The 16,005-nt window shown below is 56.4% G+C and overlaps 8 protein-coding genes across 8 annotated transcripts; 4 read left to right on the top strand and 4 right to left on the bottom strand.

The window, feature by feature from the left end:
* Window positions 1–352: 352 nt before the first annotated feature.
* BCV69DRAFT_296989 (hypothetical protein) lies at window positions 353–3,706 on the bottom strand (the record flags this gene model as incomplete). The annotated part of the gene is made up of 1 exon (XM_025494068.1): window positions 353–3,706. One exon carries the CDS (start codon window positions 3,704–3,706, stop codon window positions 353–355), a length of 3,354 nt encoding a protein of 1,117 aa, XP_025350189.1.
* A 1,511-nt stretch (window positions 3,707–5,217) lies between these two features.
* BCV69DRAFT_256045 (glycoside hydrolase family 16 protein) lies at window positions 5,218–7,167 on the bottom strand. The gene is made up of 2 exons (XM_025490591.1): window positions 6,510–7,167; window positions 5,218–6,351 (listed from the first exon to the last, which is right to left on the bottom strand). The coding sequence occupies exons 1-2, from the start codon at window positions 7,026–7,028 to the stop codon at window positions 5,440–5,442; spliced, it is 1,431 nt and encodes a 476-aa protein (XP_025350188.1). The 5' UTR covers window positions 7,029–7,167; the 3' UTR covers window positions 5,218–5,439.
* A 63-nt stretch (window positions 7,168–7,230) lies between these two features.
* On the bottom strand, window positions 7,231–8,072 carry BCV69DRAFT_105996 (hypothetical protein). Its single transcript, XM_025489037.1, has 3 exons — window positions 7,843–8,072; window positions 7,469–7,752; window positions 7,231–7,436 (listed from the first exon to the last, which is right to left on the bottom strand). The coding sequence occupies exons 1-3, from the start codon at window positions 7,951–7,953 to the stop codon at window positions 7,433–7,435; spliced, it is 399 nt and encodes a 132-aa protein (XP_025350187.1). The 5' UTR covers window positions 7,954–8,072; the 3' UTR covers window positions 7,231–7,432.
* A 498-nt stretch (window positions 8,073–8,570) lies between these two features.
* Window positions 8,571–9,508, top strand: BCV69DRAFT_296987 (hypothetical protein; the record flags this gene model as incomplete). The annotated part of the gene is made up of 2 exons (XM_025494067.1): window positions 8,571–9,018; window positions 9,147–9,508. The coding sequence occupies 2 exons, from the start codon at window positions 8,571–8,573 to the stop codon at window positions 9,506–9,508; spliced, it is 810 nt and encodes a 269-aa protein (XP_025350186.1).
* Window positions 9,509–9,580: 72 nt separating this feature from the next.
* On the bottom strand, window positions 9,581–11,716 carry BCV69DRAFT_245664 (hypothetical protein; the record flags this gene model as incomplete). The annotated part of the gene is made up of 2 exons (XM_025490167.1): window positions 9,581–11,331; window positions 11,407–11,716. The coding sequence occupies 2 exons, from the start codon at window positions 11,714–11,716 to the stop codon at window positions 9,581–9,583; spliced, it is 2,061 nt and encodes a 686-aa protein (XP_025350185.1).
* A 252-nt stretch (window positions 11,717–11,968) lies between these two features.
* BCV69DRAFT_105917 (hypothetical protein) lies at window positions 11,969–13,669 on the top strand. The gene is made up of 2 exons (XM_025489036.1): window positions 11,969–13,207; window positions 13,290–13,669. The coding sequence occupies exons 1-2, from the start codon at window positions 12,098–12,100 to the stop codon at window positions 13,524–13,526; spliced, it is 1,347 nt and encodes a 448-aa protein (XP_025350184.1). The 5' UTR covers window positions 11,969–12,097; the 3' UTR covers window positions 13,527–13,669.
* On the top strand, window positions 13,608–13,946 carry BCV69DRAFT_280642 (hypothetical protein). Its single transcript, XM_025491681.1, has one exon. The coding sequence runs from the start codon at window positions 13,616–13,618 to the stop codon at window positions 13,802–13,804; it is 189 nt and encodes a 62-aa protein (XP_025350183.1). The 5' UTR covers window positions 13,608–13,615; the 3' UTR covers window positions 13,805–13,946.
* A 587-nt stretch (window positions 13,947–14,533) lies between these two features.
* BCV69DRAFT_105506 (putative RPL42B-ribosomal protein L36a.e) lies at window positions 14,534–15,699 on the top strand. The gene is made up of 2 exons (XM_025489035.1): window positions 14,534–14,784; window positions 15,119–15,699. The coding sequence occupies exons 1-2, from the start codon at window positions 14,687–14,689 to the stop codon at window positions 15,375–15,377; spliced, it is 357 nt and encodes a 118-aa protein (XP_025350182.1). The 5' UTR covers window positions 14,534–14,686; the 3' UTR covers window positions 15,378–15,699.
* Window positions 15,700–16,005: the final 306 nt, after the last annotated feature.

The raw sequence follows: 16,005 nt of genomic DNA, 5'->3' as shown, positions 1-16,005 counted from the left end.
GTGACGTGCATGCTGCGAGCGTGCAAGGAGCAAATAAGTCGTGTTGACAGCGGAAAGCAGAAGTGAATGTGACGGGGGAATGGAAGTGAGTGGTGACGATGATGATGACCAAAAGAGCCTCATGCCCGAGAAGTGGTGAGAAGTGCTGTGCGCGAGTGGGTGACTTTGATCGTACCGGGCCTACAGCTTCTGAAAGAGCCCAATGAAGAAGGACGGTGACATTGTGATGGTGGATTCCGAACCTAGAAGTGCTGATGCGTATCAATTGACCCAAAGATACGTCGTGCCGTTGTCCAATGAGAGGGGGAGAGATTATTCAGGTGATGATCGTCCATCATGCTGAGCGGAGCCTTTAGAGCCGCCTGAGCGCACAAATGGTGACCTCAATCTCGACACCCTCCATGGACCCAGCCGCACCAGCATTATCATCAATGCGCGAGCTGAGGGCGTCCCAAAGAGAGTCGAGTACGAATTCGGCTGCGCCCTTGGAGAGCTTGCCCCTTTCGCGGAGGACAGTCCGGAAGTGGGCCTCGTAGAGGTTCTTGAAGAGCATAATCATGTGCTCCGCCAGGGCTACCTCGGAGAGAGTACCATTCGAGTAGGCCTTCCAAGCCGGATGCGCAATGCGCAACGGCTGAGCTTCGTTCCGTAGGCCATAGGAATTAGATCGGGAGCGCGAGCCCGATGACGAAGGCATTCGAGCGCGGGCAGATGAGGCCCCGGAATCTTTCTCTTTCCCTCCTGTAACGTTCTGGGCTCCCTGGGCGGGCGGACTCTCTTCGCCCAAACCGCAGCTCCACTCTACCTTCCAAGCATGTCGGAGGGTATTGAGAACAGTCTGCGTCTGGTGGGGAGTTCGAGGATGGAGTGGCAAATCTAGCAGGTAGCGAGCCACATCTGGCTTGAGCATCCCGCAAGAGACAAGACGTTGGATGCAAGGAACGAGCGTCTTGCGCAGCATCGTCCAGATATCCGTGTTGCCGCCAGGTCTTCCTGCGCCTGCTGTGTGCGTGGGGTTTTGGTCTCCAGATCGAGCCAGGAAAGCTAAGATCAGGATGCCACCCGTCTTGAACTCATGAGCTCGAGCTCGTAGGAAAGAGGTCAACTCCGCTTGGGCCGAGGTAGCCAGAGATACTGACGGGTTGAGAAGATGGTTCCAATGCAGATCCATCAAGGAGAGACCAAAGTGCATGGTAGATGGAGGGCAGATCCTTGAAGCGAAAGGCCTGGCCACAAAAAAAGGAAAGATGCAATTCCGCAGAGCGGGTCGGTGGTGTGCTTGCCAAGAGGCATTCAAGTAAGACTCTGGCCTGGAGTCGAGCGACTGCACCAGAGGACGGAAGTCGGCAGTCTGTGCATCTTCATGTACGACGCTCATATTGAGATAGCTGGCCTGCGCTTCTGCAAAGCGATTGCGCGTTGAGCCAGAGGAGACATCGGACTCGAGTCCAATCTGGCCTGCTCCCTCGACGTTGATGTCCTCTTGTGCTATCGATAGCGCTGGCTTGGCATGAGCCCGTCGCACGAATTTGGAGATGATGAGCTGGATGAGTGGTATGGATCTCGAGTTGAGACAACCATACTCGACAATGTTCACGGTCTCGCCCTCAACACCCGTCATTGGTACTGACGCAATGAGAGGGTCGAGCACTTCGATCACCTTGGCCCTGATGCCAGGACCGAAGTGCCCAGCCACATTGCTGCCCATCAGACCTCCATTGCTACCAAAGCTGGGCAGATTCCCTTGAGCTTCCTCCTTCGCTTGGCGTTGCTTTGCCCTCTTGAGTCCTTCCTCATCTACGCCTTGCCCAAAGGCGCCATACAAGCCGCTGCTACCTCCTCGAGGGTCATGCTGAGACGTCAGATCTGGGCTTAGCATGGGCTGCCCTCGACCTGTCAGCGACGGAGTATCTAACACGCTGCCACTGCGAGATTGTCGGTGGTTCGTAGAACGACTGTCGAAAGACGAGACGACACTCTCACGATCCGTGGAGATGCCACCAAAGCGAACCTCTGCTGTTGCGCCTGCGCGCTCGCGGGCAGTGTTGACGTCGACAGGACTTCGATCGTCTTCGTCTTGGGAGTAGCCAGAGAGCAAAGTGTGCGGGTCTTTGGCCGTAGTGGTCTGGTCCTGCGTCGCAGATCGAGTCGGCCTCTGTTCTCCAGAAGGGTTTCCCTCCCTCCGAAGACGAGTGGCCTCCCACCCAGTGGTCTTCCTCCTGGAAAGATCGGCGGACGGCAACGTCGAGTCTCGCAAGCCAATTATGTCGTCGATTGCTTTGTCTGAGCGAGAGCTGGTTCCGACAACGACTTCATCTCGATCAATTGAGCTCTGTCTCGACATGTCGCTGTCAGTGCGCGTCGCAACGAATCCAGGAGAGCCAGCGCTCGTACGAGCCTCAGCAAGGGCAGCTGTGCGCGAAAAGCGGGGTTCGGCAAAGTCATTCAGAGCCAGATGTTCTGCAGGAAGATGAGCTGCCAGAGCAGCGGCAGCCATACCAGCGCCGAGGCCCAGTTCGAGCCCTGCGCTGACAGCGCTGCCTGTGTCGCCCATGTCATAAGGGTCGAGAGATTCGCTGACGCCAAGGTGAGGTGGGATGGAATAGGGAGATGTGTCTGCCACCTCTCCGTTGCCGAGGAGGGCGGGATAGGAGAACGCCGCCCCCGTAATTTGCTCTGGTGCGTAAGATCCGATGCCTGAGCTTGGCCGGCTTGCGGGCCGGTCGTACACAGATTGACTCCCTCTTCTGCTCGTAGCACCTAAATATGTGGTGATCGGACTTTCGGTACCACTGCCTGCGGTGGTAGGGCGTGCGCCTTGAGCTGTACGATTCGTTTCTGTATCACTCATAGTATCTACACGGGATGATCCCTCCCTGATCGTCGAGTGGGACATCGATAGATTGCTCTTCTCTCGAGGAAGAAGCCTGGGAAATGCAGGCGGAAAGCCGCTACCTTCTCCCTCAGGTGTTGCAATGCATCGATCGTCGTCTTCTTCACTGGCGACAGTGGAGACCGTAGAAGAAGGCGAACTTATCTCTGCAGGACGCGGAGTCAATGAGGCATCATCCTGAGCCAGGCCTGGTGGTCTGCCATGAAAGACTCGGGGTGAGAAGAGCTTTCTCTGAGTAGGAGTCATCTTGGGTCTGGCGGTGCGTATTCCAGGACTATCAAAGACCATCTGACGAGTGCCATCTGAACCTATCGTGTATGAAGGGGCTGTGATGTGAACCGCTTTGACGCTGTCAAGAAGGCTGCCCTCGAGTTGCCCTGACTCCATTCTTCTTTGAGCAAGGCCTTTTGGAGCATCCGCGACATTTTCCACGGCCAAGGGGCTAGAGCCGTTGGCTGAAGGAGGCGTCTCTGCAAGACCGCTGGACCTTGGAGGCCACCGGAGCGAAGGCTTTGCTGAGCTACTTGACTTGGATGCAAAGGTCGTCGGGCTTGGAGTCCTGTTGATACTCCTGGCGTCGGCCAAGGACTGGCGTCGGAATGAGGAGGCTGCGAGCCAGCTGCTAGCTTCTGATGGTTGCGAAGGCTGACCTTCGCCTGTCCAGGCAAGATGTGGCAAAACAGACCCAGCATGACCTGAGCTCCGTGGAGAGGAGGTGCCAGGCGATTCAGAGGTACGGTTGCGGCTGTTGCGGCGTGGGAAGGCGCCACTAGCACTGGCAGAGGACGAGGGCTCAGGCGCGTCAGGCTCCATCATGGGATGCGGTGCGGTCATCGCCTCAGCTGCCCATCTGTGCAGCTTCTCCCGCTCTTGCGGATCTGCACGCAGATTACCACGAATGAGAGTGGAGTCCGACCTCCGGCGGGGTGATGTGGTAGAGGTGGTGATGGGGGACGCCAAAGCGTTGGGTCGAACCCCGTCCGACTGTTTGCGTATGCGCCCCTCTGCTGTCCCTGACGGCAAGTGTCCTTGCATTCTTGCCAATCTCCTGGCGAAGACAGGGGAGGGACCCGCGAGTCTTTGTCCCTACTTTGACTTAGGCCAGCCTAGTCAAGGAGGAACGTAGGAGAAGAGACGGAATCTTCTAGAATATGTGCAAGCTTCACGTCGTCAAGGCTGGCAGATGCTAGCGATGCGGAATCGTGGACAGCCAAGGCTCCGAGAGGAGAAGAGGATGGACTGAATAGGCAGATATATGCTGCGTATGAGATTGATTGAGGCACCAGGGAGCGTGCGAAGCAGAGGTGGATCAGCCGAGTAGAGGAAAGAGAGGAAAGAGCGATGGGGAAAGGACAAGGTAAGTAGGCAGGGTATGCAGTGCCGAGCCAGGAGGGGTGAGAGCGGGAGCAGGAGCCTCTAGATAGGAGTGGAGTCGTGGAAGGAGAGTAGAAGAAGGCGAAGGTGAGAGGAGACGAGACTTGGAAGGGACCGAAGGAGGAGGGGGTTGGTCCTACCAGCAGCAGTCACGGCCAAGGCAGCTGCGCCGAGCCAAGGAGCCGTCGGAACGATGTTCTCCCTGCAGCCGACGGCTCAGCTACGCCCGTCGGAGTTGGACCGCCAACGTCCCGCCTTCTCACGTCCGCCTGGCGACCCTCTGGAGACGAGTGGGTATCCACCCACCCCAAGCCTCAGCTCACCTGGTGGTCCCTGATCCCTCGCTGACGTTCCCAGCTCAGTCTAGGCTATCTCTGCCATCTGTGCCAGAGCGCTGTGAACGCCCGGGGAGCGGGGAGATTCATCTCACGCGCTCCTCGACGGCTCCAATCTGGGGAGTAAGGCTCCGACGACTTTGGGCTCCGCGTCTCCGCCCGAATTGACAAGCGCAGACGGCACATTCACTAGCAACGGGCTGTACCGCCTTGCCGCCCAGGCAGACTTTCCCCACGCCTAGCTCGTGCTTGTAGGCCTCGGTCTCAGCTGCGCCCTGGATAGGAAATTCACCCGTTCGGGGAGCCGCCCCCTGGTATACATGTTTCACAGTAGCGGCCGAGTCAATCGTCCACACGCAGCAGCCTCCGGCTACAAACTCACACGCCCGTGACCCGATGGGGGAGTACTAGACTTTGACTAGTGCCCTGCCCCCTGCACTCTACCCACGTGATACTTCGGCGTTTAACCCCATTTGCGTGCTCAGGGGCCACCCCTCGGTGACTAGAAAGGCATCCGAAGGCGCATAACCAAGGCTACCGAACAAGGCAAGTCTCACCCTTAGCGAGACTTAAATAGGCGCAATAAAGGAATTTGCCCGCAGAAGCGAGGAGAGCAGGGTGGGGCACCGGCAGTGGAACAGTATGATTAAATAAAAAAGGGAGCGTCGCAGATAAAGAAGGGGGGTAACGTGGACAGCAGGGATCGAGTGACAGGAAGATTAGCAATCGAGCAGGGCGAGGGTCGATTGTTGCTCGATAAGAAGACTGTCCCACCACTGTCTCGGTGACTTGCAAGTGGTGCAGGGGGTAGAACCCTCTACGCAGTTAGTGCACGCGTCAGCACTTGTGCAGCAGTCGATTCTTGGGGAAGGTTCCACCATAACCGCCTCGAAGACCTTTAGGCTCGGTCCAGGTCGTCAGGTTGGCATTCGTGTATGCTCCGATGTGTCTGTCAATGTAATCCTTTGTGGGGTAGTCCGGTGGATCGCAGCCTACATTCTCCTCTCCTTCTGGTTGGTACACCCTGACATAGTCGATTAGCATGTGAGCAGGGAATTCTAAGTTCTCCCAATCTGGCCAAGAGAACGATTGACTCATTCCCAAATTCATGATGATATACATTGGCTCTTGAGGGAACGGCCTGACGTCGATTTCCGTTAGCTTGTCAGGAGCCATTGCAGGCGGGTGGACAGACCACGCAAGTTTTCCGTCGGTCATCCAGGCGACATAAGAATCGTCGTCAAGGCCTGGCTTGTACTCCACTGCCATAACATTGAAGACTGCTCCATCTTTCTCAAATGCGTCACTTTTGAACTGTGATACGCCTGACACAGCTTGCTGGTAGACGCCGCCTTCGTACGAATTCTTTCCAGCACGACCTGGAGCATAGTAGACTGCACCATCTGTCGTTGGCAAGCGGTATTTGGCGTTGTAGGGTGCACTCTGCAGAGATTGAGACGCCGTATAGGCCTTTCCGGCTGAGACCTCGAACACGTCGATCTCTGGCGCGCCGCGACCTCTGAGTGTGCCATCGGACAAGAGAGGTCCAGGATGATCCTCACCAGGACATGTGCATCTGGATAGTCGTTGTCCAGGAAGATAGCTCAGGGGCCCTTGCTTATCGCCGCCGCTGACTGCTGCCTCAGGCCCGCCACCTTGTTCCGCCGGCCAGGTCTGGTTGGGCAGGGTACCCACATCGCACGAGTCGTAGCTGTACGGCCACATTCCTTCCGTTGTAGCACCATAGCCCTGGAGAGACAGATTGAAAAGTCAGCGTCGAGCACTGGGAGCAGCAGGAAAGCGACCCACCACCAATACATGACCCTTGCAAAGAGACCCACTCCTGGTACTCGAACCTCTCAAATATACCCACCACCGCTCAAGTCGCATCGAGAGACAACACTCACTTGGCGTCCCAGATTGCCCAGAAGCCAGGCCGCAGGCCAGAAACCCGAGACGTCGTTGGTACCGGGCAGGATGACGGCCACCTCGATGCGGCCGCCGGTAAAGCAGAACTTGTTCCAAGATGAGAGAAGGCCGGAACGGAAGTTCTTGTTGTGAGACACATGCTCAGTCAACGAGATCCTTAGCGCTCCATCCTTTGTCGTGATAGCTGCTGGATCATACCACTCCAAGTCTCCTGTGCCCCAGTAAAACAGGTCCTCGGCCTGCCATACAGGATCGTCGCCGGGGTAGAAGGACCTACCGTCCTGCTCAAATTCGTCCGAGAAGACTAGATTCATCTTCTTGGTCCCGTCAACATTCATCTTAGAGTAAGCATCCTTTGGTGTGTCTGGATCGATAAGACCTGTTCGTAGACCGCCAAAGTCTGGGACCTGCCCGGTGGCATTAGTACCTCCTAGACCATGTCCACCCTTGTTGGTATGGTTCTGCTTGAGGAAGAAGACCAGCAGAGGATAACCCATGAAGAGGAAGAGGATGCCCAGAAAAAGGGAGACTAAGCTACATACATTGACTGTGGAGTATGGGCGGGTCGAGGGCACGGTCAGACTATGTTCGGGGGTACCGTCAGACCATGTTCAAGGGTACCGTCAGACCATGTTCGAGGGGTCAGACCATGGTCGCGAACGCGCCTCACGCGTCGATAGCCGCGGGTCACTCACTGCAGCCTCGGAAGCCACGCAGACAGCACGCGCGCTGGTCAATGCCCACATAGTATCTCTTGTGATCCTTCCACTCGCTCTTGACCTCGTGCAACCAGTCATCGTCCTCTGGCCCCAGATGCATGTACTGGGCATGACATGGAGCTGATGAGTAGGCCGGTGTCCGCCACCCATCCGCTCCGGGGGATCCCTCACTGCTGCCAAGGCTACCTCCTAGCTTCGGATCGGAAGGCAGAGCGGGCGTCCTATCTCCGAATGCCGCCGTGGGCGATGCCGTCCCAGACACAGCCGAAGAGGTGTTAGTTAGTGTGCCCCCGCTAGAGGCTGCAGAGGGTCGTGAGTAAAGCCCCTGAGGCGGAGGCAGTGTGGACGGATCTAGTCCTCGGGTATCATTAGAGCTGAGTGTTGAAGAAGATACGGCTGAGATAGTAGTGGCAGGCGATGCGTACCGATTGCGCGAGAGGAAAGATCCCGGTCGGTAAGGCCTCCTTGGTCCCTTCGCGCCCTTGGCAGCGACTGGGCCGCTCTGCAAAGGCAGCGATTCATCAATGGAGGATCGGTGTCAGATACGGCTGTCATAAAAGTCCAACATCTCGATGCAAGTCTTTCTGCTCACCTCTGGGTCAGCAGAAGCCAGCAAGTGTGACTGCTGTTGCTGCTCGCTTGCCGCGCCCACCGGGCTTGTCGCATACGGTGTATCACTGGCACTGCCCAAGCTGGATGCCATTGCGTAAAAGAAGGGTGGAGGTAGGATATGGCGACCTAACAAAAGGGGGTTAGGGAGGTTGAAGTCATATGAGCAATCCTTGGGGGATCGGCGGTGCCTGTCAGCTTGAAATACCCAGCGAACTAATAAAGCGCCGTTACCCCTGAACACGTCCAGCCGTAAGGGCCGGAAGCATAGAGCAAAGCAATGGACCAAGTCATCGGCTCGATAGCCCGAGCACGCTCATCCGTAAGCTCTCATGGCATCATACCAGGTCATTGCTCCGTTAGACGTACGCTATGAACGATTTTGCAGCCACACGCCTTATGAGAGAAGAATCTCCCGCGGGGAGCGGCACGGCTTGCACATCGGGGGCCGCATGCAATTGTCCAACGCAAAGATAATATTCTTTCGTTGTCCTACCTGATCAGAGACTCAAGAAGCTCACTTCCAGCTTGCCAGCTGCTCTGACAGCACGCTGTGTGTGCTCTTGTGTCTCTCGGTACCAAGAGCATCGCTGCACCTGCCCCGCCGGCACCCAGAATAGCGGCGGCTCGTGCAGAACTTCTCTTTCCGCTTCTCTCCTTCTAACCGCTCCTCCTTGTATGCTCCTCTCTGTGAGCCAGCTGTAGCTCTCAATGAGCAAGCAGAGGACTTCGTCGAGAGACGTCGGCATACGTTACCCTCTCTCAGCCCCTGTGAATTGGCCCGAAGACGTCTCCTACCTCGCCGAGGCTTGCTCGCCGTCTCCCAACCTCTCTCCTGAGCACAAACGCATCTTCTGCTCTCCGCTGCCCGCCGACTCACCCTTCCACCCCGCCTTGCTACGCTCGCAAGACTGGACCGTCATCAAGCCCATCACTTCTCCCGCACATCCGGCGTACGGCCAAAGTGGTCTGTTTGCCAAGAAAGCCATCCCGCCGCGAACGATACTGCTGCTGTACTTCGGGCAAGTTCACACAGAGGAGGAGAGCGACGAGAGCAGCGACTATGACCTCGGCGTTTGGGCCCCTTCGACTGGACCATCAGGGGGCGATGGGATGAGATTGGGCATTGATGCTACGAAGATGGGGAACGAGGCACGATGTGAGTGTCCACAGAGACCGGGTCGTCGAGGTTTGGAGCGCAGGCCTCGATCCCAGAGTAGACAATGAAAGCACACGTTGGTCTGACTTCCGCACTGACATTCATTTCGCCCCTCTGGCCCCTATCAGTCGTCAATGACTACCGAGGCGTGGCACAAAGGGCCAATGTCGAATTTCAGGAGTACGAAATCCCTGCTGCAGCTGTAGACTCATTGTCGGATAGGGACGACGTCCCGGCTCTTCCACTCCGGGGTCTGTACTTTCAGAGCGGCTCGAGAGAGATCAAGCCCGGTGAGGAGCTGCTCACGAGCTATGGAAAAGGCTTTTGGGCTGCGAGAAAGCCTGCCGAGGTGGAAGAAGATGAGAAGGCACTCACAGAAGGGCAAGCTGGTACAATAAGTAGGCAGAGTCAAGCCGCTCCAGTCAGCCACGTCGAAGCTATGCTCGCTCGTCAGAGAGCTCGATTGCAAGGCATGAAGAGCGCGAGATAGACGTACACGAATTCGTCACTGATCATTACAAGTGCGTGGAATCAGAAGAGACAATCACCATCGGCATGAGACCTAGATTCCTTTCGTGTGCATCGAGCCTTCCCTCTTGAAGGCCTTGCTGGACTTCAACTCTTCCAGCTCTGACCTCAGGCTCTTCAATTCCTTCATCAAGTCTCGCAGCAACTCAGTGTCAGGAGATGGAGGGCTCGACTTTTCGGGAGCGCCACCATCTTCCTCCTCCTTCTTCGTCTTGTTCCCACTGTACACCTCGCCGGTCGTAGGATCCTGATCAGAGTCGTCCTCAGTGCCGCCCTGAATGGTAGGGAAGCTCGCCACGAGCTTGGCAAAAGGCACTTTGCTAATGACGAGGTCGTCCTCACCTCCTCCTTCAGCACTGTCAGGATCCTCGGCGGTGAAGTCCGCGCTTCCTACTGCTCCTGACATGGCTTGAGGAGGATTGTCATACGCTCCCAGCATTTCGAGCTTGATGGTCTTGAAGATTTGCGAGTCGACCCTCGACTCGTAGAGGGCGATGAAGAAAAGGGGCACCGAGAAGAGGACCGACTGGACTACAAGATTTAGGGATCGGTAGGCGGATCGGGATAGAACGTACTCGAGAGGTGCGATGAAGAATGCCTCTACGATGTTGAAAGGGGCAGGGTAGACGAATTGGTCAGGAGCCCGGATGAGGCCGACGACCTTTGTAGCAAAGTAGGCCGCGAAAACGTCATCGGCGTCGTCTACTACGTCTTGGTAGGCCTGATTGAGTAGGGCAATCAGGATGTTGCTGAGAAGGAGGATTTGTACGAGGGAGTATGCGTAGAGGAGGATCTTGCCAAAGGGCTTGCCAAACGCCTCGTCTACAGCATCGAATGTCATGCCACCTCCCAAAATGCCACTGATCAGAGTATCAAAGACAACGGAGCCCGAGCTCTCCACTCGATGACCATCGGCAGCATCGAGAGAGAATAGAGCTTGGGCGAAACCGAGACCGACGAGCAACAGAAGGACCATGAAGATACCAGTCTCTCTCAGCATCCTGACGAGACTGTTCATGATGTTGCCAAAGAAGGGGATGCAGTCGAAGGCCTTCAGAAGCTGAATCCACAGGAAAGGTGCTAGGCAGGCCAGAAGCTGGAAGGAGAGGCGCTGATACTTTGCAGTGTGTACAGTGTCCTCGTAGATGAAAGAGATGACTCGCACAACGAATGCACCTACTGCCAGGGAGTCTTGCAGAACGTCGATGATGAGCCAGATACTAAGCGCCTCCAGGCCCCTGACTTTCCACCACCTCGTGACGTCTTCCATGACGTAGCCTGCCAGCATGACCCAAAGAGCTACCTCCCAGAAGTCCAGACCCGTGTACTCTAGCGTGGCCATAGAGTAAACGACCAAAAGTAGGAGCCAGGTCATGAGGGAGAGGGTATAGAGTGTCCGGGGAACTGCTAGACGATTCGGGCTGAAGTGAGCAGAGAACGCGCCGCTCTCGGCAGCTTCGAAAGGAACAAAGTGGACAAAGTCATGCTTTCCCTCAGCATATCGTTGAACCAGTCGACCCGTCCATAGAGCCTGAATACAGGCCTGAGCTTCGGGCGCAGAGAGGAAAGAAATGCTCTCCTGGTCGACCGCTGATTCGAGGGCTGAGGTGGGTAGAGTCGCATCGCCGTCCGTGTCGATGTAGGAAAAGCGCTTGGAGAGACAGAGGAAGCTCCCAGCGCGTTGGCTCGCCTTCTCCTCCGATTTGAGAAGGCGATAGACGGTCCTTCGAGCTAGAATCTCACAGGCTGTAGCCCTCAGACAGTTGAGCTCTGGATCTTGGCTGTCTCTGCTGGTGCAAAGGGGAACCTCGAGCGGGTCAGCACTCCATTCTTACTCCAGTGAGCTAGTTCGACTTCGACCACCCTCTACTGACTGCTGGAAGAGCTTCTTGGCTTCTAGAAGCGCAAAAGGCACGACATCGGTAAAGTCTCCGCCAGCTTTGACGAAGCTGGCAATGACACTTGCGTTGAGCAGCCCATCGGGAGACTTGAGGCTATCTTCACTGACCTCTACAGGGAGGAGCTTTTTAACGAGAGCATGTATGCGGAGAATGATAGCCGAGACTTTGCGGGGCTCGACGCGAGTATCGGGCGCCAAGGGCGAAGTGTCAGGGGTGTTCTCACCGGCTTCGAGCTCCTGGGTGGGGGAGCGATCTTCTGTTGAAGCCATGAGGGGGAATGTGGCTGATCGTCAGTAGAGTGATTGATGAAGGAGAAGTAGAGGGAAAGAAGGGAGAGGACGAGGCTGTGAGCAACCAATCCCCCCACTGACCCTTGATCTTGGCTGTGTTGCTGACTGGCCCTGGTGAGAAGGAATGGCTGCTCGTGACGCCTCGCTTCCCGCCGATGATGCTTGGCTGCATCGGAAAGGGAGATCGCTTGGCGGAGGGGCCGCCTCAATATCCAAGTCTACGCTGCCCATCATTGCCATCTCCTTCCGTACCGATCTGCTTGTCTGTGGCTCAGTCCGGCCTCACACCCTCCACAGGGGTGTCATCAATCTCCCGATAGCTCCTCTGGAGCATAAGACACGCGTTCACTCATCGCAGCCATGCTTCGTGGACCTGCCAGCCTAGTACGGCAGCTTGTGAGCGGAGCCCCTTTACAGCAAGCAAGAGTCCCACCCACTGCTGCTCTTCTGCATTCACATTCATCAATACCCCGAGGCAGGGCAGGCATTCAGGCCTCATCATATCGTCAAAGACGCAGTATACGGCCACCGCAGTCTGCCAGTAGCTCATCGAAGCCTACAGGCAGAGACGACGACCCTTACGATGCTGAGCAAGAGAAGGAGCGGCAGCGGATAGAGGCCATCCGCTCTGCCAATGAGAGATGGCCTTCCTGGCTACCTAAGCCGGGCTCTCTGGCTCAGGCAATGGAGGAGTCGCAAGCTCGTCAGAAGTCGAGGAAAGACAAGGACGAGGAAGAAGTAGAGCAAATTTTTATTCCACGGGATTCACGGCAGCACTCCTCACAGAGACAAGCAGATGTTGACCCACGGAGTCGGCTCGAGCAGGAGATACGCGAACGCATCTTCGGTCAGAGAGGTGGCAACGCTACCAGTAGGGGTCCAATAGGCGGCGGCAGCGGTGGCTCTGGCCCGCCTCCCCAATATACCTGGCCGACAGCTAGCCGCTCAGGGAAGTCTCAATCCGACAACCAGCACTGGATTCACACACCTGGGGGCAGAGCAATGGCACTGGTCTTTGTTGTGGGTGGAGGTATATACTACGTGGTCCACCTCGAGCAAGTGCCTTACACTGGTCGCAGGAGATTCAGGGACGTCAGCGAATCCGAAGAGGCCGACATGGGCAAGGAGGCCTTCGAGCAAGTGATGTCTCAATACCGTGGCAAGATCCTGCCCGCAAATCACCAGTATTCTGTGATGGCGCGACGGGTTGCCACTCGCATCATTAGAGCTGCTGAAGATCTACACGGTCTGGACTTTGCTGATGTGGAGCATGGGGATGCTGCAAGTGATCCCAACGATACGACGTATGCTCGTGATTCGGTCCGCAACACCAAATGGCAGGTCTTCGTCATCAACGATCCGTCCCAGACTAATGCCTTCGTTCTGCCTGGTGGTCAGATCTTTGTTTTCACTGGCATCCTCTCCGTCTGTGGTGGCGAAGATGGCTTGGCAACAGTATTGGGCCATGAGGTGAGTGCGAGCATAACCCGGCGAAGAGCTGGCAGCACCTCATTCTGATAGCATTGTCTTCTTCTTTCAATCATCCCTCCAGGTATCTCACAAGCTCTGCAACCACACTGCCGAGAAGACGAGCGGTGTGAAGATCGTGCGCTATCTGGGCTTCGCCCTCGCTCTTGCCGGCCTCGACTGGGGCATCTCCAACGTTGCCCTGCAATATTTGATGAGCTTGCCCAACAGTCGACGACTTGAAGTGGAAGCGGATGACCTGGGTCTCAAATTGATGAGTCGGGCGTGCTTCGATCCTGAAGAGGCCCCGAAGCTTTGGTGAGTAAGAGATGCCCTATAACGCTGGCTCCGCGGACACGAGAGCTGACCATCGCCCCAACTTGTGTCTCTTCTCGTGTACACAGGTCTCGCATGGCTCAAATGGAAGGGTCGGGTGTTCCCACTATCATGTCCACCCACCCTCAATCGAGCAAGAGAGAGCAGGCTCTCACCAAGGCGCTGCCAGAGGCTATCCAGATCAAGAGGCGGGCAGGCTGTGACGAGAAGAACAGCTTCGATTCCTTCAGAGCCAGCTCCATGTTGGGACCCTTTAGAGGCTGATGAGCTGGTCAGAGTTCCTGGTCAGAGTTCCTTGTAGCGTTGTTGCAAACCACCACTGTAAACTTATATACCATCGTCCCTGATGCATTCTCGCCTCGCCGAGACTCATGGTCCAATATCGGCTCGGAAGCAAAGAGGGAGGTCGCTCGAGTGCGGAGTTTCAACTCGCTCCAAAAAACGTGACCAGAAAATTGCGACCGTAGCCTGCCGTGCGCCTAGCAATGCTCCTGCGCCCGCGCCCGCGCCTGCGCCTGCGCCTGCCGCCTGGCTGTCTGCGTGCCTGCCCGCCATTGGGCCCAGGCAGCCCGCCCGCCCGCCCGCTCTCGCTCGCCTGCCTGCGTGTGTGCCCGCCACACTTTTCTAACCCGGAACCGCTAGTAGGTCCTTTCCCTCTCTCTTTCCCTTTACCCAACCTCACCCCTTCACATCGAAATCGTCAAGATGTTAGTATCATCGTTCATCGTTCCGTCGAAAGAAGAGAAGAGCGTCATTATCGTCATACGTCCTTTTGGAGGACGCAGGAAATTTGAAAGACGATTGGGGAATTGCTGTGGTGGAAGAATGGAATCGGGGTAGGAGGCATCTATGGAGCAGAACAGCTTCGAAGTCCACATTGTTGGCGAAAGCCTGCAATGCCGTCCTTGCCTGCCACGAGGAAGACTTTTCGAAGGGCTCACAGGGATAGAGTTCAGATGACTGGAGCAAGTGGTCGGGGAGACGAGAAGTTCCTCGAGTTGCGGACGCTGCGTCAGGTCATCGAACAGACTCGACGGAACTTGTCTCCCTCCTCAGCGCTCCCTTCAGCTTCACCTCGGGGTATAGGTGGAGACGACGATTGCGAAAGCCTCAGGCCAGTAACTCCAGCAGAGCGACCGATCAGATATGCTGACTCTTCGCACTTCCACCCTCACACTTTATAGGGTCAACGTTCCCAAGACTCGAAGGACCTACTGCAAGGGCAAGACCTGCAAGAAGCACACGTGGGTATCAGTGACATCTGATGCAAGGATGGATCGGACATGATGTGAATGATGGATGAGGACGGAATGACAAGAGGCAGGAAGCGGCATTGCAGAGGTTGGCCTCGGCAGGGAAGGATATGATGGGGAACAATTGGACTATCGAGGCCCTGTGTGCCCTATCTACGCCTAGTAGACCACAGTTGGTCGAGCAGGTCATTGGTGCGGCCAGGCGATCGTTGAGACCGGGGAGGGGGGAAAAGGGCGACGAGAGGCTCACGAACGTAGCTAAGAGGACTGGCCATCCGCCTGCTGGACATTCCGACTGACCCGTCTGCCTCCTCTAATCTCACAGCCCACACAAGGTCACCCAGTACAAGACTGGTAAGGCTTCCCTCTTTGCCCAGGGTAAGCGTCGTTACGACCGAAAGCAGAAGGGTTACGGTGGACAGACGAAGCCCGTTTTCCACAAGAAGGCCAAGACTACCAAGAAGGTTGTGCTGCGTCTGGAGTGCACTTCGTGCAAGTACCGTTCGCACATGGCTCTGAAGCGATGCAAGCACTTTGAGCTGGGTGGTGACAAGAAGCAGAAGGGTGCTGCTCTGCAGTTCTAAGGGTTGCCATGTGCAATTCTTTCAGCTCGTAGACTCCCCCCTCCCCCTTTTCCCAGCATCTTTCTGCGCCTGTGTACTTTTTTAGCCACGCCTCTCTTCGATGTCTTCTCAAGCTAGATCTGCTTTGAGTACAATCGACAGCTTCCACCATCATTAGGATTGCGTATGCGTGAAGCTAGCGTGGGACATGCGTCGGTACTGAATAGGAGTGGTCATCCATTCCGTCTGCCCTTGCCCTCATCCGGGCCCGAGGTAATCCATGTCCACCTCTGAGTCCAGACCAGATCTACCACTTGCCTGCCTTGGCCTTTCTACCAGTGGCTTGTGCTCTCCATTCTTACCTTGGTCTTGGTCTTGAGTCTTGGCAGTGGCTGTTCAGTGCTCTTCGACTCTCTTCCCCTCTCTCTTTTCTCCGCTGATCCCACTTCGAGGGTCACGCCCTGCCCCCCACCCCCGCGCCTTGGGAAGCGTTGGGTGGAAATTGCCGAGCGTGCCCTGCCTAGCCCAGCTCTCCTTCCTTGGGGGCTTCGCGCTCTGCTCCCGCTCGCTCGCTCGCTCGCTCGCTCTTTGGTCACTCCGCCGATGTACCACCTTTGCTCGGATTTCTATCTTTGGTGTGGGTGTGGGT

This window comes from Pseudomicrostroma glucosiphilum (assembly GCF_003144135.1).
Source record: "Pseudomicrostroma glucosiphilum strain MCA 4718 unplaced genomic scaffold BCV69scaffold_2, whole genome shotgun sequence".
Classification (NCBI taxonomy): Eukaryota; Fungi; Basidiomycota; class Exobasidiomycetes; order Microstromatales; family Microstromataceae; genus Microstroma; species Microstroma glucosiphilum.
The sequence above is the reverse complement of the archived record's forward strand: the minus strand, read 5'-3'. Positions and strand labels throughout refer to the sequence as shown.